This window comes from Balaenoptera physalus (assembly GCF_965194825.1).
Source record: "Balaenoptera physalus genome assembly, chromosome: 7".
Classification (NCBI taxonomy): Eukaryota; Metazoa; Chordata; class Mammalia; order Artiodactyla; family Balaenopteridae; genus Balaenoptera; species Balaenoptera physalus.
Genome location: NC_138886.1, coordinates 81013784 through 81037291, shown reverse-complemented (window position 1 = coordinate 81037291; position 23508 = coordinate 81013784). Strand labels below are relative to the sequence as shown.

At 38.7% G+C, this 23508-nt stretch overlaps 1 protein-coding gene across 18 annotated transcripts in view; it reads left to right on the top strand.

The window, feature by feature from the left end:
• Positions 1–23508, top strand: part of UBAP2 (ubiquitin associated protein 2) — a 120945-nt gene that overhangs the window by 38684 nt on the left and 58753 nt on the right. For 13 of the 18 annotated variants that reach the window (XM_082467527.1, XM_082467528.1, XM_082467529.1 and 10 more), the window contains 4 exons: positions 11039–11134; positions 15434–15544; positions 18224–18377; positions 19769–19846. In XM_082467527.1, the coding sequence (XP_082323653.1) occupies positions 11039–11134; positions 15434–15544; positions 18224–18377; positions 19769–19846 (439 nt within the window). Of the gene's footprint in view, positions 1–9941; positions 10417–11038; positions 11135–15433; positions 15545–18223; positions 18378–19768; positions 19847–23508 lie in introns of those variants that run through there. The other 5 variants (XM_082467523.1, XM_082467522.1, XM_082467519.1 and 2 more) reach the window with 2 other exon arrangements.

Sequence of the window (23508 nt, the reverse complement as noted above, 5' to 3'; positions counted from 1 at the left end):
CATAACTAGAGAGAAACCCGCGCACCGCAATGAAGAGCCCATGCGCCGCAGTGAAAGATCCCGCGTGCCTCAACAAAGATCCTGCATGCCAGAAGTGAGACCCGACACAGCCAAAAAAATAAAGAAAAGAAAAACAAAACAAAAACAACCATAGGCGGGTCCCAGAAACAGAGGAACCTTATTTTATAGTGGAAGAGGAAGTTGGGAGGGGTTGTTTGGAGCAAGTCCATTAGAGAAAAGTGAGGTTCAGGGTAATAAGGGTTTCTCATTAGCTGAGTTGCTAGAGTAGTTGATTTCTTGTAGGGATGCAGTGTACATCTTTTCCCATTGGGGCCTGCAATGATAGTTTTTCCTGTAATTGACCTCTAGTGGTACTGCATGAGAGCTTCCCCTTCTGGCCTCCTGATTCCATTTTAGCGAGGTTTCCTGTTATTATTCTCACAATATTTACTTTGCAGGATGGTTGGAAGGAGTTAGAAATTGCATAAGTTGTGTTCAGGAAATGGTAGCTTTTATTGTATATTGCACATAAGTTATGAAGTGATTATAATATTTGAAATTTTGATGGAAAAGGCCTGGTTATTGAAAGGACCCAATATTATAGCACAACAAAACATTTAAGAAAAAAGACTAGTAGGCTATATTAATAATGCTTATCTTTGGATGGTGGGCATAAGGATGATTAAAAACAAAAAATCCTACTTCATTATATTTTCCAAATTTACTGGGTGACAGCTCCAGCACAAAACATTTGGCTCCACTAGAAAAGCTATGAACACATTCTTCATTGTGAAAGTAGCTTTAGCTCCTTATGAGCCAAGTGAATGAAAGAGAGATCCAGAGAAAGAGAGTTAGTAATGCTGTTTTTTTTGGCAAGAGTTTTTTTCCACTTGACAGTTGTATGGTGGATGGCACTAATGTTTGTTGTAGGGGAGGGTGTATAACCGTGTTAACTTACCCCTTGATTCTGCTTTTTCCTCTGATTTCACAAGCTGTACAGATCTCTTGACACATTCTAGAGCTCAGCCTGACAGCTTGCCTATCATACTCTAATTTGTTTGGTGCTTTGGTTATCGAATATTTAAAGTAATTTTCTCTGGACTAGGTCAGTCAGCAAAGGAAAAAAAATATTTAAAGTTCCGATTTAAAACGTTTTATATCACTATGCTATGCTAGTATTGCAATACTGTACTTGTTAAACCACTGTCAGGTGCATCAACCGTGCTTTCAGAAGTTATGTCTAGATGGTCTGTAATCTCTTAGGAATAAAACAGATATCACTGAAGAGAAATGCAAAGAATCAGTATTTAAGCTGAAAAAGCTAAGTCTGAATAAATTAGTAATTGGTATTTACCTTACACATGGTAATGAGCAGTGACTTCACAGAAATGTGTGGGCGCAACAGAAGCAGCTAGCACAGGGAGATCAGCTCGGTGCTTTGTGACCGCCTAGAGGGGTCGGGTAGGGAGGGTGGGAGGGAGACGCAAGAGGGAGGAGATATGGGGATATATGTATATGTATAGCCAATTCACTTTGTTATATAGCAGAAACTAACACACCATTGTAAAGCAATTATACTCCAATAAAGATGTTAAAAAAATAAAATAAAATGAAAATAAATATGTAGAAGCCCTAGACTGTTGTCTACAGCAAAATGCTGTTGGTAATAACTATTCTGCTTATAATCTTTACTGGAAGTCTGTCAACTTGAGTGTTTTTCTTATTAATATTTTATAAGATATTTTAATAGAATTGGGAGCTTTCTTTGTTTCTGTAACTTGTATACATTTAGGAAGCACAGGCAATTCTCTGGCAGTTTTTAAGTTTAAATATTGCTGCTTTTAGAGCTCTTATTGTAGTTATCTTCCCCTTTGCCCTATTACTTTTAATTGATCCTACATCCCTTTTCAGAAAGATATTACAGCCAGAGTCCCTGGCTTTGGTGTATCTTATACTCTGTGAAATTTCTATATGCCATATTTTCTGTGTGAAATGTCTTGAACCAGGCACATTCTGCTAATAAACATCATACAGCGAGTGATTGAGTTTCTACAACTGGTTTGCAGTTCAATTTCTTGGATTTTTTCCCATTTATTATATATATATATATGTGTGTGTGTGTGTGTGTGTGTGTGTGTGTGTGTATATATATTTTTAATTGAAGCATAGTTGATTTACACATTGTTAGTTTCAGGTGTACAGCAGAGTGATTCAGTTTTATATATATATATATTTTTTTTTTCAGATTATTGTCCATTATAGGTTATTATATCAAATACAGTTCTCTGTGCTATGCAGTAAATCCTTGTTGCTTAACTATTTTCTGTAGAGTAGTTTGTATCTGTTAATCCCGTACTCCTCTAATTTATCCCTCCTCTGCTTTCTTTCCCCTTTGGTAACTATAAGTTTGTTTTCTATGTCTGTGAGTCCGTTTCTGTTTTGTATATCGATTCATTGCTATTATTTTTTATTTTACTGGTTGATTGACTGATTTATTGATTGATTGCTGCACTGCGTGGCATGCAGAACTTCCCCGATCAGGGATTGAACCCACACCTCCTGCAGTGGAAGTGTGGAGTCTTAACAACTGGACCACCAGGGAAGTCGGTATTATTTTTTAGATTCCATATATAAGTGATATCATATAATACTTGTCTTTCTCTGTCTTCGTTTATATTTTTTATTTTAGCTCCTGTTTAACATCTGTGTTTTCCCCTTCTTTTCCTTTGCTTCTCCCTCCCTCCCTTCCTTCCTTCCTTCCTTCTTCATTGGGTCTTCCTTGCTGCACGCAGTCTTTCTCTAGTTGCAGCGAGCGGGGTCTACTCTTCGTTGCGGTGCGCGGGCTTCTCATTGCGGTGGCTTCTCTTGTTGCGGAGCATGGGCTCTACGTGCGTGGGCTTCAGTAGTTGTGGCACATGGGCTCAGTAGTTGTGGCTCACGGGCTCTAGAGCGCAGGCTCAGTAGTTGTGGTGCATGGGCTTAGCTGCTCCACAGCATGTGGGATCTACCTGGACCAGGGATCGAACCTGTGTCCTCTTCATTGGCAGGCGAATTCTTAAGCACTGCGCCACCAGGGAAGTCCCTTGCCCTTTCTTTCTGACCTTCCTCCAGACCTCTTTTTCTGATCTGCTGAAATTTTTCCCCCCTAACATTTTATTATGAAAATGTTCAAATATAACGAGAAGCTGAAAGAGTTGTACAGCAAACACCCATACACTCACAATTACCTTTTTTGCTCTATTTGTTTTATCACATCTGACTAGCTATCCATCATGCTATCTTGTTTTTTTTTTTGATGCATTTCAAAGTAAAGACATCAATATACTTTACCCTTGAACACTTTAGCTTATATATCATTAACTAGAGTTTAATATTTATCTAGGTTTCTCTTTTTTTTTTTTACGTGAAGTTTACATACAGGCATTTTAAGTGTATCAGATCATTTTTTGTAGTATGCGTATACTTGCGTAACCCAGTCTCCTATCAAGATACAGAACATCACCCTCATCCCAGAAAGTTCTGCTCATTTTATTTTTCAAAAACATAATTTTTATTTTATATTCATTTATTTATTAATTATTTGTTTATAAATTTTGGCTGTGCTTGGTCTGAGTTGTAGCATGCGTGATCTTTAGTTATGGCATGCTGGCTCTTTAGTTGCGGCATGTGAACTCTTAGTTGCAGCATGTGGGATCTAGTTCCCCAACCAGGGATTGAACTCAGGCCCCCTACATGGGGAGAGCAGTCTTACCCACTGGACCACTGGGGAAGTCCCTTATTTTATTTTCTTGGTACAGACACCTGCTTTAGAGTTCTGGTGATTTTCTTAATGTACCGTTGACTGCTTTCCACCTTGCCCCGAACTCTCATTTCCATCTTTCTCTGTGCCTCTTTTCATTTGATTCTTGAAGGCTTCCTGTGATTAATGCAGACTGGGTTCTCCCAGTTCTTGTACATGTTGTAGTCACTTTTCTCAGTCTTCAAATGTAAAGTGACAGAAGAAACATCTCCTTTTACATCCCTTCCTTCTTGTGGCCACACTAGCCTAGGCTGTCATGACTGCATTCTTAGACTGTTCAGATAGCTTCTTCCCTTGTTGGGAGGCAGCATGATTGATATACTGGATACTACACACCTCTGGTAGTTAGAAGGTTTGTGCCAGTAACACCCAGCATAAAGCGTGAGTAAATTACTTAGGGGCACAGTATGGAGTTGAACTGTATTACTACCTCTTAAGATCTTTCTAGCGATAAAACAGAAGCTCTACTTTATGATTTAATAATTTTTATAATAGGAACTTTTTGATTTTATAGAAAGATAATGCTTCATGGATGAATAATTTCATGATGGTTATTTACCGAATTGCTGTTGGCCCTATCCTGTATAATACTTTTAATATGTTTTTCTCAAGTTTCGGCATTTTTCTGAGAGACAGAGTGTGTGTCTGTGTGTACTAATATTTTAGATCTGTAAGAATTTAGTTCATGCATATATTCTACTTTCCTTGCTTAATTGCCTAAGGACTTTCCCTGTCTAATTGCATTGATTAGACTCTTCAGTACAAATGGCTGGAACAGACATCCTTATTTTGTTCTTGATCTTAGGAGGAAAGCTTTCAGTTGTCTTTCACCATTAAGTAGAATGTTAAATTGTAGGTTTTTTAAGTTGACTTTATTAGGTTGAGGAAATTCCCTTCTATTTCTAATTTGTTGGGGTTTTTTTTGTTTATTTATCCTAAAAGGGTATTGGATCTTATCAAATTCTTTTTCTGTGTCTACTGAAATAATCATGTGGGTTTTGTCTGTTATTCTATTAATATGGTGTATTACATTAAGATGTTAAACAACCTTGCGTTCTTAGGATAAACTTAACTTGGTCATGGTACATATTGGTAAGTTGCTGGTATGGTAAGGTTTGCTAGGATTTTGTGGGGGGATATTTTTCTATAGTTGTCTTTTCTTGTGATGTCTTTGCTTTTGGTATCAGGGTAATACTGACCACATAGAATGAGTTAGAAAATGTTCCCTTCTCTATTTTTTTGGAAAAGTTTGTGAAAAATTGGTGATTGATGTTCTTTCCTTGTTTGATAGAATTTACCAGTGAAGCCATCTGGTCCTGGGTTTTTCTTTCTGGGAACTTCTTTTTTTTTTTTTTTTTTTTTAATTATTTATTTATTTATTTATGGCTGTGCTGGGTCTTCGTTTCTGCGCGAGGGCCTTCTCCAGTTGCAGCAAGTGGGGGCCACTCTTCATTGCGGTGCGCGGGTCTCTCACTATCGCGGCCTCTCTTATTGCGGCACACAGGCTCCAGACGCGCAGGCTCAGCAATTGTGGCTCACGGGCCTAGTTGCTCCGTGGCATGTGGGATCCTCCCAGACCAGGGCTCGAACCCGTGTCCTCTGCATTGGCAGGCAGACTCTCAACCACTGCGCCACCAGGGAAGCCCTCTGGGAACTTCTTTGATGACGAATTCAATCACTTGTTACAGATTTTCAGTTCTTCTTGAGTCAATTTCAGTAGTTTGTGTCTTTTTAGGAATTTGCCTTTTTAGACAAAATTGTTGGTTTTTGTCTAGGTTATCCAGCTTGATGGCATACACTTGTTCATGGTTATTTTCTTATAATCCTTTTTATTCCTCTAAAGTTTGTAGTGATGTCCCCTATTTCATTCCTAATTTTAATAACTTGAGGCTTCTCTCTCTTTTCTTGGTTGTTCTAGCTAAAAGGTTTGTCAATTTTGTTGATTTTTCTCTTCTTTATTTCGTTTATTTCTACTGTAGTTTCTATTATTTCTTTCTTTAAAAAACTGTTTTGGAATCAGTGTTTTGGAAGATTTTGCCAAAAAGTTGGAAAATGATACAGAGGTCTCTACAACATTTACCCATCTTCCCTTAATGCTAACATTTTATATCAAATGTTGGCAAACTTTTCCCAAAAAGGGTCAGATAGCAAGTATTTTATGCTCTGCAGGCCACACACAATCTCTGTTGCATGTTCCTTCTTTGTTTTTGTTGTATTACAACATTTTTTTTTTTAATTATGTTTGGCTGTGTTCAGTCTTAGTTGTGGCACACGGGGCATGAGGGATCTTTTGTTGCAGCACGCGGGTTCTTCAATGTGGCGTGCAGGCTTCTCTCTAGTTGTGGCTTGCGGGTTTTCTCTAGTTGAGGTGCGTAGGCTCCAGAGTGCATGGGCTCTGTAGTTTGCAGCACGCAGTCTCTCTAGTTGAGGCGCCTGAGCTCAGTAGTTGTGGTGCGTGGGCTTAGTTGCCCTATGGCATGTGTGATCTTAGTTCCCCGACCAGGGATCGAACCCACGTCCCTGCATTGGAAGGCAGATTCTTTATCACTGGACCACCAGGGAAGTCCCTACAACATTTTAAAAATGTTAAAACCTTTCTTAGCTGGCACACCATACAAAAATCAGATCTTAGGCTATAGTTTGTTAACTTCTGTCTTATATAATTATTTGTCAAGAGTAAGATAATAACATTGGCACAATATTATTAAATTAATACGGTCTTTATTTGGGTTTCCCTAGTTTTTCCACTAAGGTCTCTTTTCTTTCTTATTTTAAATATTTATTTATTTGGCTGAGTCAGGTCTTAGTTGTGGCACGCGGGATCTTCCTTGTGGCACGTGGGATCTTTTTGTTGCAGCGCACGGGCTTAGTTGCCCTACGGCGGCATGTGGGATCTTAGTTCCCTGCCCAGAGATCCAACCTGCGTCCTCTGCATTGGAAGGCAGATTCATAACCACTGGACCACCAGGGAAGTCCCAAGTTCTCTTTTCTGTTCCAGGATTTGTTTTCATGTCTCCTTAGTCTCTTCTGATCTACAACAGATTTTCAGTCTTTCCTTGTTTTTCATGACCATTGCACATTTGAAGAGTATATTTGTAGGTTTTTTGTTTTTTTTTTTATTTATAGGTTTTTAAAGTAATTATTTGTTTACCTATCATCTCCCAAAGGTGAATAATTAGTATTAAAAATATTATTATGAACCTATGAATTTAAACGTTTGAAGGGTTTCAGTTATTTGTAGTTATTACCCTTTTTGAAGTTGAAATTATCCTTTTTTTGGCCAGGTCTCTTCAAATTGGCTCCTGAGGGCTTTTTGACTTTCTAGTAATCTTTGATGGTTTCTTCATAAACTGGTATGATGAGTTATTCCAGACTTATCTTGTATAATTCCTGCTGTGTACCTAGATCAGACATTGCTCTAAGGAATCCTGGCATCTTTTAGTAGGAAATGGCACTTTAGAGACCTCAATCTGGTAACTGATGTTTATTGTTACTGGGTTTGTCATTGTTTATAGGTCTCTCCAGTGGACAGAGTTAAAAGTAAAATGCCTCATGAGTTAGTAATGCTGATAGTTCAAATTCAGGACTACAGGATTTTCACTTCTTTTATATTACATTTTGATCACTTCTACACTGAGAATACTAGTTTCTTCAGAACCAGGGGATGGTATAATTATATATATACATATTTTTTTAATTTAACTTTTTTGGCTGTGTTGGGTCTTCGTTGCTGCGTGTGGGCTTTCTCTAGTTGGGGCGAGTGGGGGCTACTCTTTGTTGTGGTGCGTGGGCTTCTCATCGCAGTGGCTTCTCTTGTTGCGGAGCACGGGCTGTAGGCATGCCGGCTTCAGTAGCTGTGGCACGCGGGCTCAGTAGTTGTGGCTTGCGGGCTCTAGAGTGCAGGCTTAGTAGTTGGGGCACACGGGCTTAGTTGCTCCACGGCATGTGGGATCTTCCCGGACCAGGGCTTGAACCCGTGTCCCCTGCATTGGCAGGCGGATTCTTAACCACTGTGCCACCAGGGAAGTCCCAGTAAGTGTATTTTTAAAAGATTACTCTAATGATCTAAGAAGTAAAAATCAAACCAAATAGAGATCATTTTTATTTTTAATTGGTTAAATTTGCATTTTTTTAGACTGGATTTTGAGGAAGCAGGCTCTTTTACACTGTTAATTGAGTATAAAGTTTTGCAGCCTTTGTGAAGAGCATTTTTGAGCAGATGGTATGAAACTCCTTTTAACATTTTTCTATATACTTCTTTGACCTAGTAGTTTCACATCTTTGTATTTATTTTAAGAAAGCTATCCTGGATGTATTAAGTGTAATAATGGCTCCCTGTAGTGTTTGAGTAGTAATGAAGAATTCATAGAGTAAGTAAAATGCAAGACCTATCCAGTAGATTTTTATGCAGCCAATAAACATTATGATATAGGTATTTACAATTGATTATGTGTTCCTACAAAGTAGTGTGATTAGTATTTTGTTTTTGATATAAGAGAAAAATATGTAAGTACCAAATAAATAGTTTTTGGTATTAGATAGATACCTTATGGGTCACTGTTATTTTTTTTTGGGCTTTGTGAAAATTTTGTAATTTAAGGAAATTTAATGGTAAGAAACGATGAACATTCATATTGCTTGGGTTGCAGCAGGCTCAATGAATATGCGTGAGGTACAATTTCTAGATTTGAAATTCAGAGTAGAAGTGATTGCTATCAGGAAGAACGGGCAAAAATTAATCATGTAGGGTTTTAGCACCAAGGGCCACGTTGGTTTACTTTCTTTTTTTTTTTAAATTTATTATTTTTTTATTTTTAAATTATTTTTTTATTTTTTACTTTTATTTTTATTGATGTAGAGTTGATATACAATGTTGTGTTAATTACAGCAGAGTGATTCAGTTATATATATATAACTTACTTAATGAAAGTTATATATATATAACTTACTTAATGAAAGTAAGCCACCGGGATAAAAAAAAGAATATATATATATATAATATATTCTTTTTTTTATCCCGGTGGCTTACTTTCATTCATAAAAGGTTGCCACTACCTAAAGCTCAAATGTATAATGTGGAAGTGCCGTTTTCCAGAACTCACCTTCCCCTTTGGTTTTCCTTTTTACCTCATTCATTTATTTCATACCTTGGTCCTTTTGGCTGCCTCATTGGGACTTCTCACTTGAGGGTGTGTGTAAAGAAGGCCCTTATATATACTGGTTAGAATTGAGGTAAAATTTGCCGTGTGTGTAGACACTGTACAAACATCTTTCTGGGTGTAATGTAGCACTACAACTGAGGTCACAGCAGGCATAGGTTGGGATGAAAGGATTGGCCATTAGATTGGAGGGAACAGACCAAAGCTACCTGGGGCTTGTATAATCAACCACCAACATGGACTGGAAAGCTCTTGTGAGAAGCGTTTTTACATTGTAAAAAACACTAACAACCTCTCCCCCTCCACCCCCATCGAGATTATTATGAATCTATATTAAAAGCAAAGATGAAAAGTTGTTTATTGGGACTTCCCTGGTGGCGCAGTGGTTAAGAATCCGCCTGCCAATGCAGGGGACACGGGTTTGAGCCCTGGGCCAGGAAGATCCCACATGCCGTGGAGCAACTAAGCCCGTGCACCACAACTACTGAGCCTGCGCTCTAGAGCCTGTAAGCCACAACTACTGAGCCTGCGTGCCACAACTACTGAAGCCCACGCGCCTAGAGCCCGTGCTCCGCCACAAAAGAAGCCACCGCAATGAGAAGCATGCGCACTGCAAAGAAGAATAGCCCCTGCTCTGCGCAACTAGAGAAAGCCCGCACACAGCAATGAAGACCCAATGCAGCCGTACATACATACATACATACATAAATAAATAAATATATTTTTTAAAAGTTGTTTATTATTAGCACTTAGTGGGTCTCCCCTCCCCCCCAAGCTCATTCAGTAATTTAAATGATTTAACTTTAAAAATATTTATGTTGGGAGTTAGTAAAGATTTTAGATAGCAATGGTTGGTATGTTGCTATTAACTGACTGCACAAGAGTTACCTTTTTCAAATTTCTTTTTTCTTTTTCTTTTTATTTTTTTTTTGGCTGTGCCACACGGCTTGTGGGATCTTAGTTCCCTGACCGGGGACTGAACCCACACCCTCGGCAGTGAAAACACGGAGTCCTAACCACTGGACCACCAGGGAATTCCCAAAAGTTTCCTTATTTAAAAAATATCTTTCTGGGCTTCCCTGGTGGTGCAGTGGTTAAGAATCTGCATGCCAATGCAGGGGACACAGGTTCGAGCCCTGGTCCGGGAGGATCCCACATGCCACGGAGCAACTAAGCCCGTGCGCCACAACTACTGAGCATGTGCTCTAGAGCCCGCGAGCCACAACTACTGAAGCCCGCACGCCTAGAGCCCGTGCTCCGCAACAAGAGAAGCCACTGCGATGAGAAGCCCGCACACCGAAACGAAGAGTAGTCCCCGCTCGCCGCAACTAGAGAAAAGCCCACGCACAGCAACAAAGACCCAACGCAGCCATATATAAATAAATTAACTAATAAAAAAAAATACCTTTCTAATTTTTAATTGCCAGAAATACTACAAAAGGAAACCTCAGAAATTCGGTAATTTGATTTTTTTTTAAGAAGGATTTTGAGTGAAAAAAGCAACTGGAAAAGTTTTCTACATAGTTGACTAATTTAAGCGTTTGAAAGTTGCTTCCTTTAAAATTCTGTTAAATTAAAACTATTTTAAAATTGTGGTTAAAAATAAAAATGTAACTTTAAAAATAATATTTATTTAGATAAATACAGCCTTTTCCCTTCCGAACTGACCTTTTTTGAGTTGATAGCAGAGCTTTTTTGCTTTTTGACAGCAAGGTTGTGTCTACGCCTGTATCCTGGCGGTTGTTTCCATTGCTTCCTGTTCTTCCACTTTCTGTTATGCTGTAACTTCATCTGCCCAGGGGAAAGAAAATTCAAGAAAGAAAATTCAAATGAGTCACAAGGCTAATGAAGATTAACAGGACTTTAGGTCCTTTGGTCAAAGGAATGGGAAGTTTACGCTATTTAATTTGGTGCTTATTTACCTTATGGGAATACATTATATACATTTAAGAGGTCTAAATTCAGAGTCCTTTTTTTTAGTTAATCAGTATTTCTGTTACCACAGTGATTGAGAGTTTTTATCTGTTTATACCAGATTTTGGCATCTAACTTGTATTTTTGCTGCTCCAATCTTGAACAGTTGTATGTGCTTTTCCAGGCAACAGCTGAACAGATGCGTCTCGCTCAAGTGATCTTTGATAAAAATGATTCAGAGTTTGAAGCTAAAGTTAAACAGGTATGTTTCTGGCAAAGGATACTGTCATTTTTGTAATCTATTCTTACTGTGCTTAAAAAGATAATTTCACTAGAGATTCTTATTTTAAACTATGCTTATTGCTTAGTTGTAAATAATTGGACTTGTGATTCAAAATCAAAATACCTGTATTGGTGGCTAGAGTGAAGGAGTTTTGGCAGTAGAACCTTTCTGAATTACTAGTGTTACATGTGAACAATGAGCATTTGTGAAAGTACAATGGCATTGAATATACCTGTGCATAGAAAGTATATTTAGTATATGGCAGGTTCTCAGAAAATTTTGTTCAATGTTACGGAAGAGCTGATTTGCCTTTTCACATATCGTGGTGATCCCAAACATAGATTGGAAAAGTTATAAAATTAAATTTTAGGGTGATGTCTTCAGTTAGAACTTCACTGATATAACATTATTTTAATTTCACATTCTTCTTTCCTGATAAGACTTCTTTTCTCTTCAAGATTCTAGAAACCAAGCAATAACCTTTACCTTGGTAGAGGTCTACCAATAATTCCTTGGAGTGAAAGTCCCTTGGTGAACTCTTTAGCCCTTTAGTATGTAAACTCTTTGTTCTTACTTATAGTTGCTGTCATTAGGCTTAATGGTGATATTTTTGGAAAGCCACAAAAATTATTTATTAAAAATCATAGAACTTATTAGCTGGAATGAGATTTATGAATTGTTTGAGACATACTTCTACATATTATATTGCCTTTTATCTGGGTAGCATAGCGGATACACAAAAAAGAGCACTGGTCCAGGAGTTCAGAGCTTTAAGTTTTAACAATGGTTCTCTCTCTTACTAATCCAATCACTGGGGGAGTTTTGATGGTTGCTATAAATCTTTTTTTTAAAAATAAATTTATTATTTATTTATTTATTTGGCTGCATTGGGTCTTGGTTGCTGTGTGCGGGCTTTCTCTAGTTGCGGTGAGTGGGGGCTACGCTTTGTTGCGGTGCCTGGGCTTCTCATTGCAGTGGCTTCTCTTGTTGCGGAACACAGGCTCTAGGTGCACGGGCTTCAGTAGTTGTGGCGTGCAGGCTCAGTAGTTGTGGCTCGTGGGCTTAGTTGCTCCACGGCATGTGGGATCTTCCCGGAACAGGGCTCGAACCTGTGTCCCCTGCATTGGCAGGTGGATTTTTAACCACTGCACCACCAGGGAAGTCCCTACTGTGCATCTTAACAACTGCATGTGACGGGTATTGGGCTACTACAGATCATTGATAAAAATCTGACCTTATTAGTAGACATCCAAAGACTGAAGCATTGGAAAGCTGTAGAATGTATAGAACCTTGCTGGGTAACACAGGGAGGAAATCAGATGGAATGATGTGGTGTAAAGAGCTGTATTTATGAGACCAGGAGACCTGGCTTCCCGATAGGCTAATTATTTTGTGACCACAGAGAAATCGCTTCAGATGTTGGGGGTCAAACTGTTTTGAACTGCAGCTGATACATGCTAAAATAGTTAAAGGTACTTAAAACACAGCAGATATTTATTTATTTATTTTTTATTTTTTTATTTTTTAAAATTTATTTATTTTATTTATTATTTATTTTTGGCTGTGTTGGGTGTTCGCTGCTGCGCACGGGCTTTTCTCTAGTTGCGGCGAGTGGGGGCTACTCTTCATTGTGGTGCGCGGGCTTCTCACTGCAGTGGCTTCTCTTGTTGCGGAGCACGGGCTCTAGGCGTGTGGGCTTCAGTAGTTGTGGCACACGGGCTCAGTAGTTGTGGCTCGCGGGCTCTAGAGTGCAGGCTCAGTAGTTGTGGCGCACGGGCTTAGTTGCTCCGTGGCATGTGAGATCTTCCCCGACCAGGGCTCGAACCCGTGTCCCCTGCGTTGGCAGGTGGATTCGCAACCACTGCGCCACCAGGGAAGCCCCACAGCAGATATTTAAATCATACATTTGTTCACTGATAATTGAGAAACCTATATTGTGCCTAATCTGTGATTGTTCCTTGTGTTGAAAATATTAAATAGCTTAATTATCCCTTGTTAAAGGGAATGCACCAAGGAGATTTCTTTGATTTCAAACATAGCACCCTGTTGAGGCTACTTGAGAAAATAGTATGTCCAGGAGTGAGTTTTGTGATAGCTGCCAAATTCTATTTTTTTTCTTATTTATTTATTTATTTATTTATTTATTTATTTATTTATTTATTTATTTATACAGCAGGTTCTTACTAGTTACCTATTTTATACATATTAGTGTATATATGTCAATCCCAATCTCCCAGTTCATCCCACCACTATTAGCCCCGCTTTCCCCCTTTGGTTTCCATACGTTTGTTCTCTACACCTGTGTTGCTATTTCTGCCTTGCAAACCAGTTCATCTGTACCATTTTTCTTGATTCCACATATATGCGTTAATATACGATATTTGTTTTTCTCTTTCTGACTTACTTCACTCTGTATGACAGTCTCTAGGTCCATCCACGTCTCTGCAAATGACCCAATTTCGTTCCCACATATTCCATTGTATATATGTACCACATCTTCTTTATCCATTTGTCTGTCGATGAGCATTTAGGTTGCTTCCATGAGCTGGCTCTTGTAAATAGTGCTGCAGTGAACATTGGGGTGCATGTGTCATTTTGAATTATGGTTTTCTCTGAGTATATGCCCAGTAGTGGGATTGCTGGGTCATATGGTAATTCTATTTTTAGTTATTTAAGAAACCTCCATACTGTTCTCCATAGTGGCTGTATCAATTTACATTCCCACCAACAGTGCAAGAGGGTTCCCTTTTCTCCACACCCTCTCCAGCATTTGTTGTTTGTAGATTTTCTGATGATGCCCATTCTAACTGGTGTGAGGTGATACCTCATTGTAGTTTTGACTTGCATTTCTCTAATAATTAGTGATCTTGAGCAGCTTTTCACGTGCCTCTTGGCCATCTGTATGTCTTTGTGGAAATGTCTATTTAGGTCTTCTGCCCATTTTTGGATTGGGTTCTGCCTGTTTTTGGATTCGGTTGTTTGATTTTTTAATATTGAGCTGCATGAGCTGTTTATATATTTTGGAGATTAATCCTTTGTCCATTGATACATTTGCAAATATTTTCTCCCATTCTGAGGATTGTCTTTTCGTCTTGTTTATGGTTTCCTTTGTTGTGCAAAAGCTTTTAAGTTTCATTAGGTCCCATTGTTTATTTTTGTTTTCATTTCCATTACTGTAGGAGGTGGGTCAGAAGAGATCTTGCTGTGATTTATGTCAAAGAGTGTTCTGCCTATGTTTTCCTCTAAGAGTTTTATAGTGTCCGGTCTTACATTTAGGTCTTCAATCCATTTTGAGTTTATTTTTGTGTATGGTGTTAGGAAGTGTTCTAATTTCATTCCTTTACATGTAGCTGCCCAGTTTTCCCAGCACCACTTATTGAGGAGGCTGCCTTTTCTCCATTGTATATTCTTGCCTCCTTTGTCAAAGATAAGGTGACCATATGTGCGTGGGTTTATCTCTGGGCTTTCTATCCTGTTCCATTGATCTCTATTTCTGTTTTTGTGCCAGTACCATACTGTCTTGATTACTGTAGCTTTGTAGTATAGTCAGAAGTCAGGGAGTCTGATTCCTCTATCTCTGTTTTTCTTTCTCAAGATTGCTTCGGCTGTTCAGGGTCTTTTGTGTTTCCATACAAATTTTAAGGTTTTTTGTACTACTTCTGTAAAAAATGCCATTGGTAATTTGATAGGGATTTCATTGAATCTGTAGATTGCTTTGTCAAATTCTAATTGTGAGACTTTAGGGTGTTATAAATTATTTTGTATGTGCAGTGTTCTGATCCAAGCAGTGATAGCTCATGTATGGAACATTGACAGAGACAACTGGACTGTTGGACAGTGCAAACAGTTGGACTGGATGTTTGGCTAATTGTGGCCACATACTCATGCTTGGTCTTTGGGAAACATATAGTTCCACTTAATATTTGAGTAGCTCAGAAATTTGGGAGTCCCAGGCCATTGAACTAGTTTGAACAGTCACATAGCTCATCCTGAATATTCTGAGAATGTTGGTATGTATGTATGTGCTGCCGATTAAGAATTGATACTTCAGCTTGGAGGAGGGTTGATTTGTAGCTTGACTTTACCAGTATTGGTGGAAAGACATGGAGTAGCCCCCCAAAACAGGTAAACCGGATCTTGGATTGTAATCTCAGAGTCTTGAAAAGGCCATCTTCATGTGGAAGGATTGCATAATCTCTGTCTTTATATAGTAGAATCTTAGAATTAATATCAAGTGCCATTCTTGTGTTTCCCTAATCAGTCTTACAATTCCAACAGCTTATGGAAGTGACAGGAAAAAATCAGGATGAATGCATAGTGGCTCTGCACGACTGTAATGGAGATGTCAACAAAGCTATCAATATATTGCTGGAAGGGAATTCAGATACGGTAAGTGTTATTAATTGATTTGCAATGCTAAGATTTCTCTCCAGTTCCATATTGCATTTTCAACTTCACCTTATTTGGGGGTGGTGGTGGAGGGGGATTATGGGTGCCGTTCCTTTTTTTTTTTTTTAAAAGAGAGAGCTGCTCTTTTTATTTATTTATTTATTTATGGCTGTGTTGGGTCTTCGTTTCTGTGCAAGGGCTTTCTCTAGTTGCGGCAAGTGGGGGCCACTCTTCATCGTGGTGCGCAGGCTTCTCATTATCGCGGCCTCTCTTGTTGCGGAGCACAGGTTCCAGATGCGCAGGCTCAGTAATTGTGGCTCACGGGCCTAGTTGCTCTGCGGCATGTGGGATCTTCCCAGACCAGGGCTCGAACCCGTGTCCTCTGCATTGGCAGGCAGATTCTCAACCACTGTGCCACCAGGGAAGCCCTCCATATATGTTTTAAGACCAGAAAGAACACTAACCTGAAATGACTGTTTTTGTTATGTATGTTTTCTTCATGAACTTGTAGAATCTGAAGACTTGAAAGAGAACTTGGTCAACTACTCCAGCGTTACACAGTTGCCAAAATTCTCTGGGCCTGTGGACATTTTCACCACCTGAAAAACTTCTCTTGGCTCCACAGCTCATGTTTCTTCGTCTCAGTTGTCACCTCTTACTACTCCTTATATCTCTAGACTAACATAAGAAAAAAATATTTTTTAAACTTAGTAAAATTTGAGGAATGCGCATGCACACTAAAGCTCCTCCCTTTTATTTTAGGAAGGATGCAGCTAAAGCCACACCAGAGGCAGGTGTCAGCCCTAATCTTTTGATTTCTACATGGAAATTACACAGTATTTCATTTGTATTTTTTCATTGAGGAAACCAATTCAGAGCAGATTAAAACAAATAATGATTCACCTAAATGGGGTATAATGGTGAACACATCAAACAGTGCCTTCCTTATCATTGTTTGGGTTTAATCAAGTTCTCATTTTTAAGGGTAGGCTTTATTAGGCACAGGCTGTATTAAAATGAACTACTGTGACAAGCTCAAAACTGAAATGAGTATATTTTTATTTAATAGGAAACAAGCAGAATAAAATTTGTAATTATAAAAATTAATGATAATTGGGAAAATATTTCTTTATTTGAGCATAGCAGTATTTGTGGGTAAAATTCTATGCAGGATAACACTGGTCCAACATGATAAACTACCAAATATGTGAGTTTGTTGGGAAAATATATCATGTTAAGTGAGGAAATAAAATTTTGAAGAGTTTTTGTTTGCTGACACTTAGGCACGTATTTGCTGGGTTTTATAAACTATGGGGGGTGTTCAGCTCATTGCTAATGGATGCAGTGTAGAATGGTTCTCCTTTATTTTTAAAATGAACTGAAGGGCTTAACTGCCTTCTTTATTTAAAAAAAAAATCACTGTGAATAAATGAAATATTTCCAAATCATTAATTGGAGGGCGTGTTTTCTTTTATATGGTAGAGATAGTCTTGAATACTGTTTCCTGTTGCCTTTCCTTTAGCTCTCACAGATTCATCATTCCTTTTCTGTGGTGGCTGGGTGAATCTTTTAAGTTTTAAATGAACAGCCAGTTCTATCTCAATAAAGACTTTCAACTTCCTCTCCTCATTTGGGACTGAACCCAAAGGAGGTGGTTCTAGACTGAAAGTTACATAAAGATCTCTTTGGTTACCTCTTTTTTTTTTTTTTTAAATAAATTTTATTTATTTATTTATTTATTTTTGGCTGCATTGGGTCTTTGTTGCTGTGCGTGGACTTTTCTCTAGTAGCAGCGAGCAGGGTCTACTCTTTGTTTCGGTGCACGGGCTTCTCATTGCGGTGGCTTCATGTTGCGGAGCATGGGCTCTAGGTGCACGGGCTTCAGTAGTTGTGGCACACAGGCTCAGTAGTTGTGGCTTACTGACTCTAGAGTGCAGTCTCAGTAGTTGTGGCACACGGGCTTAGTTGCTCCACGGCATGTGGGATCTTCCAGGACAAGGGCTCGAACCCGTGTCTCCTGCATTGGCAGGCAGATTCTTAACCACTGTGCCACCAGGGAAGCCCTTTTGTTACCTCTTGAACCTAGAAATCACACAGTTGGGGCTAGATGTGTCATGTTGTTTTCTTAAAAGGTCAGAAACTAGCAAATTAGGGCCTGAATACAGACACAAAAGGCATTTGCCTGTTTGGAGGTGAGAAGGCTATAGGGAAAATGGAGAGGCAGAGGGGAAGTCCTTTGAAACCCTCGTTTGTTTAGGATTATTCCGTGGTCCATCTTTTCTTTCATCCTGTTTGCCTTGTTTCTTACCTTGTTGTTGTCTGCCGTAGCCATGGCTACTACTGAGGTAGGTGGGGATGGCATAGAGTGGGAGCTTGGGGAAATAACATTTAGTTTATGCTTATCAGCATAGGAAAAGGCTCTGTGGTGGGACAACATATAGTATGTTGCCAATTCAACTAGTTGCTGTAATCTTTTGTGCTGTCTATAGCAACAGGAACCTAATAGATTTGCTGTCTTTATCATCAGAGAGTATAGTACGTTTATGGAGAAGAATTAAAATGGTAGGCATGCAAGCTGTAAGGCATGAGTAATTAGGTCTGAAAGATAAATGCACACACTCTTGATGATTGTCCACACTTTGAGTGATAACTCTGAATAAATGCTCTTATTTTCGATAGACTTCATGGGAGACTGTAGGAGGGAAGAAGAAGAATTTTGGAAAAGAAAGTTCAGAAAACAAAGAGAATAGAGAGAAGAGAAGTGAGAGAGAAGTGAGCCGTGGACGCGGAAACAACAACCGGAAAGTAAGAGGTGGCAATCGTGGGAGAGAGTGTAAGTACAGACCTTTCTCCTCACCTTTGTTTTATGAAAATTTTCATGCATGTTAAAAAGCTGACAGAATGATCCAATGAATTCCTATAAATCCACTTCCTCAATGAAATATTTGTTAGTATAGTTAACAGTTAGTAATGAGCTACAACTGAGTAGTTTATTAGAACCCTAACTGATACAATTTCATATTTAGCACTGACCTGGGCTGTAGGTATTTGTGTTGTGTCTTAAGACCGCCTTCTGTTATGAATCAAGTGCATTGTCTAATTTTAAAGAAGGTTTTTTTGTTGACTGATAGCTAAAGCTGTTTATTCTTCCCCACTTATGGATATTCATGATATATGCAAGGTTTAGATTAAGAGGAAAGTTGTTGAATAGGAAAGGTTTTTCTCAGTTCTCTCCATTTGACTCAGGTTTTGGCATCATTCACCTAAAACAACACTACCTCCTATGCAGATGTACCAAAGTGGCTAAATTATGATAAATATTTAACACGTTCCTTTATAGACTTTTGCTAGTTTATTTATACCACAGATGTTTATTGAGTATCTACAGTGTAGTGGATAGTCTTCAAGGCATACAGCAATGAAGAAAACAGAAATCTTTGCCCTTCTAAAACATCTTTTAAGGGAGGTAGAGTGAGATGTAACAATAAAAAAGAGAAGTAACATTTCATATTAATATTATAATATTTTAATGGCATTATGTAGAAGATTATGCTCTGGAGAAAAACAAAGGCAGAGAGATGGGAATTATAGGTACGGGTTTGACAAATTTAAAGAGAGTGACCAAGGAAGGCCTCACTGACAACTCACATACTTAAGCCATGAAAGAGATGAGGGGAGCAAGCTGTGCCAATATTGTTCATAAAATTTCTGTATTATACAGAGTCATTAATGCCAATATAGGAATAAGGAGAAGAAAAGACTGTGTTGGCATCTTCTGGACAGTAACCTGGAAAAACCTCTCTCTAACAGCGATTTCCCCAAGAATTCAGTGTTTCCTTGGTATTGCAGTTTGCTCGTCTATGCCTTTCCAGGCTTTGAACTTAACCAATGAGCAAATTTTATTGTGTATGGTTACATAACAAAGGTATTTTTTTTGGAAGTAAACTTACTTTACAGGAGGGCACGTCAAAACAGAAAATAAAAGTGGTATGTCATTTTAATTTCTTTTTGAATTTTCACCAATGAATTAAGCAAGTTGTGCTGTCATTCAGTTTTTTGAGCCACGCTGGTTTGGTTTTTCTTGCTTTCTAAACCCTTTGGTTAAATTTTAACCTTTTTTAAAAAAGCGCCTTTTTTTGTTGAGGGGTGGAGGGAGTCTTTTTGTCCTTGTCTTTAATAGCTGGTGGTTTGCTTATGTATAAGGGGTGCTCTGTTCTTCCTCAGTTAGAGGTGAAGAGAATGGAATTGATTGCAGTCAAGGGGACAAGCCTTCAGACCGTGGCAAGAGAGCTCGTGGTAGAGGTAAGACAGAATAAGGCGGAAGGAGATGCTTGTGATCGGGAGAAGGAGGCAGCTTGTTCACATACTCAGTACATTAAGCCATGGCAGTGTACTCTGAAAGAATGGTTGATCTGAAATCTTTTGATTCATTTACTGATGCCTATGAATGAAGTGTTTGGATTATGTAATTTTGAGGAAACCTATTGGTTGTTTTCAGATGAGCTGAGAAAGGCCCTTTCTATGAATAATTTAAAGCTTGAAGCTCTGACCAAAAAGTTATTAATTCTCCTATGTTGGACTTTAACAGATGTGTTTTACCCATATGATACTGTTTTTTTTTTTTAATGTTTATTTATGTATTTATTTATTTGGCTGCATTGGATCTTAGTTGCAGCACACGGGATCTTCGTTCAGGCATGCAGGATCTTTCGTTGTGGCGTGCGGGCTTCTCTCTAGTTGTACTTTTTTTTTTTTTTTTTAAAGGAAATCCTTGGTAACCAACAACTGCTTTTTTTTTTTTTTTTTTTTTTTTAAGATTTAATTTTGGGACTTCCCTGGTGGTGCAGTGGTTAAGAATCCGCCTGCCAATGCAGGGGACATGGGTTCAAGCCCTGGTCTGGGAAGGTCCCACATGCCACAGAGCAACTAAGCCCATGCACCCCAACTACTGAGCCTGCGCTCTAGAGCCTGTGAGCTACAACTGCTGAGCCCACGTGCCACAGCTACTGAAGCCCGCACGCCTAGAGCCCGTGCTTCGCAACAAGAGAAGCCACCACAATGAGAAGCCCATGCACCGCAACGAAGAGTAGCCCCTCCTCGCCGCAACTAGAGAAAGCCTGTGTGCAGCAATGAAGACCCAATGCAGCCAAAAATAAATAAAATAAAACCTTTTAAAAATAAATTTATTTTATTCTATTTTATTTATTTGGCTGCTGTGGGTCTTCATTGCTGAATGCGGGCTTTCCCTAGTTGCGGCGAGCGGGGTCTACTCGTCGTTGTGGTGCGCGGGCTTCTCATTGCGGTGGCTTCTCTTGTTGCGGAGCACAGGCTCTAGGAGTGTGAGCTTCAGTAGCTGTGGCACGTGGGCTCAGTAGTTGTGGTTCTTTCTGACTTACACCACTCTGTATGACAGACTCTAGGTCCATCCACCTCACTACAAATAACGCAATTTGGTTTCTTTTTATGGCTGAGTAGCATCCCATTGTATATATGTGCCACATCTTCTTTATCCATTCATCTGTTGATGGACACTTAGGTTGCTTCCATGTCCTGGCTATTGTAAATAGTGCTACAGTGAACATTGTGGTACATGACTCTTTTTGAATTATGGTTTTCTCAGGGTATATGCCCAGTAGTGGGATTGCTGGGTCATATGGTAGTTCTATTTTTAGTTTTTTAAGGAACCTCCATAGTGTTCTCCATAGTGGCTGTATCAACTTACATTCCCACCCACAGTGCAAGAGGGTTCCCTTTTCTCCACACCCTCTCCAGCATTTATTGTTCGTAGATTTTTTGATGATGGCCGTTCTGACTGGTGTGAAGTGATACCTCATTGTGGTTTTGATTTGCATTTCTCTAATAATTAGTGATGTTGAGCATCCTTTCATGTGTTTGTTGGCAATCTGTATATCTTCTTTGGAGAAATGTCTATTTAGGTCTTCCACCCATTTTTGGTTGTTTGTTTTTTGGATATTGAGCTGCATGAGCTGCTTGTATATTTTGGAGATTAATCCTTTGTCAGCTGCTTCGTTTGCAAATATTTTCACCCATTCTGAGGGTTGTCTTTTCTTCTTGTTTATGGTTTCCTTTGCTATGCAAAAGCTCTTAAGTTTCATTAGGTCCCATTTGTTTATTTCTGTTTTTATTTCCATTTCTCTAGGAGGTGGGTCAAAAAGGATCTTGCTGTGATTTATGTCATAGAGTGTTCTGCCTATGTTTTCCTCTAAGAGTTTGATAGTGTCTGGCCTTACATTTAGGTCTTTAATCCATTTTGAGTTTATTTTTGTGTATGGTGTAAGGGAGCATTCTAATTTCATTCTTTTACATGTAGCTGTCCAGTTTTCCCAGCACCACTTATTGAAGAGGCTGTCTTTTCCCCATTGTATATTCTTGCCTTCTTTGTCAAAGATAAGGTGACCATATGTGCGTGGGTTTATTTCTGGGCTTTCTATCCTGTTCCATTGATCTGTATTTCTGTTTTTGTGCCAGTACCATACTGTCTTGATTACTCTAGCTTTGTAGTACAGTCTGAAGTCAGGGAGCCTGAATTCTCCATCTCCATTTTTCTTTCTCAAGATAGCTTTGGCTATTCGGGGTCTTTTGTGTTTCCATACACATTGTGAAATTTTTTGTTCTAGTTCTGTGAAAAATGCCATTGGTAGCTTGATAGCGATTGTACTGAATCTGTAGATTGCTTTGGGTAGTATAGTCATTTTAACAATGTTGATTCTTCCAATCCAAGAACATGGTGTATCTCTCTGTTTGTATCATCTTTAATTTCTTTCATCATTGTCTTATAGTTTTCTGCATACAGGTCTTTTGTCTCCTTAGGAAGGTTTATTCCTAGGTATTTTATTCTTTTTGTTGCAGTGGTAAATGGGATTGTCTCCTTAATTTCTCTTTCAGATTTTTTGGCATTAGTGTATAGGAACGCAAGAGATTTCTGTGTGTTAATTTTGTATCCTGCAACTTTACCAAATTCATTGATTATCTCTAGTAGTTTTCTGGTGGCATCTTTAGGATTATCTATGTATAGTATTTCATCTGCAAACAGTGACAGTTTTACTTTTTCTTTTCCAGTTTGTATTCTTTTATTTTTTTTTTCTTCTCTGATTGCCATGACTAGGACTTCCAAAGCTATGTTGAATAATAGTGGAGAGTGGACATCCTTGTCTTGTTCCTGATCTTAGAGGAAATGCTTTCAGTTTTTTACAATTGAGAATGATGTCTGCTGTGGGTTTGTCGTATATGGCCTTTATTATGTTGAGGTAGGTACTCTCTATGACCACTTGCTTGAGAGTTTTTATCATAAATATGGGTGTTGAATTTTGTCAAAAGCTTTTTCTGCATCCATTGACATGATCATATGGTTTTTCTTCTTCAATTTGTTAATATGGTGTATCACATTGATTGATTTGCATATATTGAAGAATCCTTGCATCCCTGGGATAAAATCCCACTTGATCATGGTGTATGATCTTTTTAATGTGTTGTTGGATTCTGTTTGCTAGTATTTTGTTGAGGATTTTTGCATCTATATTCATCAGTGATATTGGTCTGTAATTTTCTTTTTTTGTAGTATCTTTGTCTGGTTTTGGTATCAGGATGATGGTGGCTTCATAGAATGAGTTTGGGAATGTTCCTCCCCCTGCAATTTTTTGGAAGAGTTTGAGAAGGATGGGTGTTAGCTCTTCTCTAAATGTTTGATAGAATTCACCTGTGAAGCCATCCAGTCCTGGACTTTTGTTTGTTGGAAGATTTTTATTCACAGTTTCAATTTCATTGCTTGTGATTGATCTGTTCATATTTTCTCTTTCTTCCTGGTTCAGTCTTGGAAGGTTATACCTTTCTAAGAATTTGTCCATTTCTTCCAGGTTGTCCATTTTATTGGCATAGAGTTGCTTGTAGTAGTCTCTTAGGATGCTTTGTATTTCTGCAGTGTCTGTTGTAACTTCTCCTTTTTC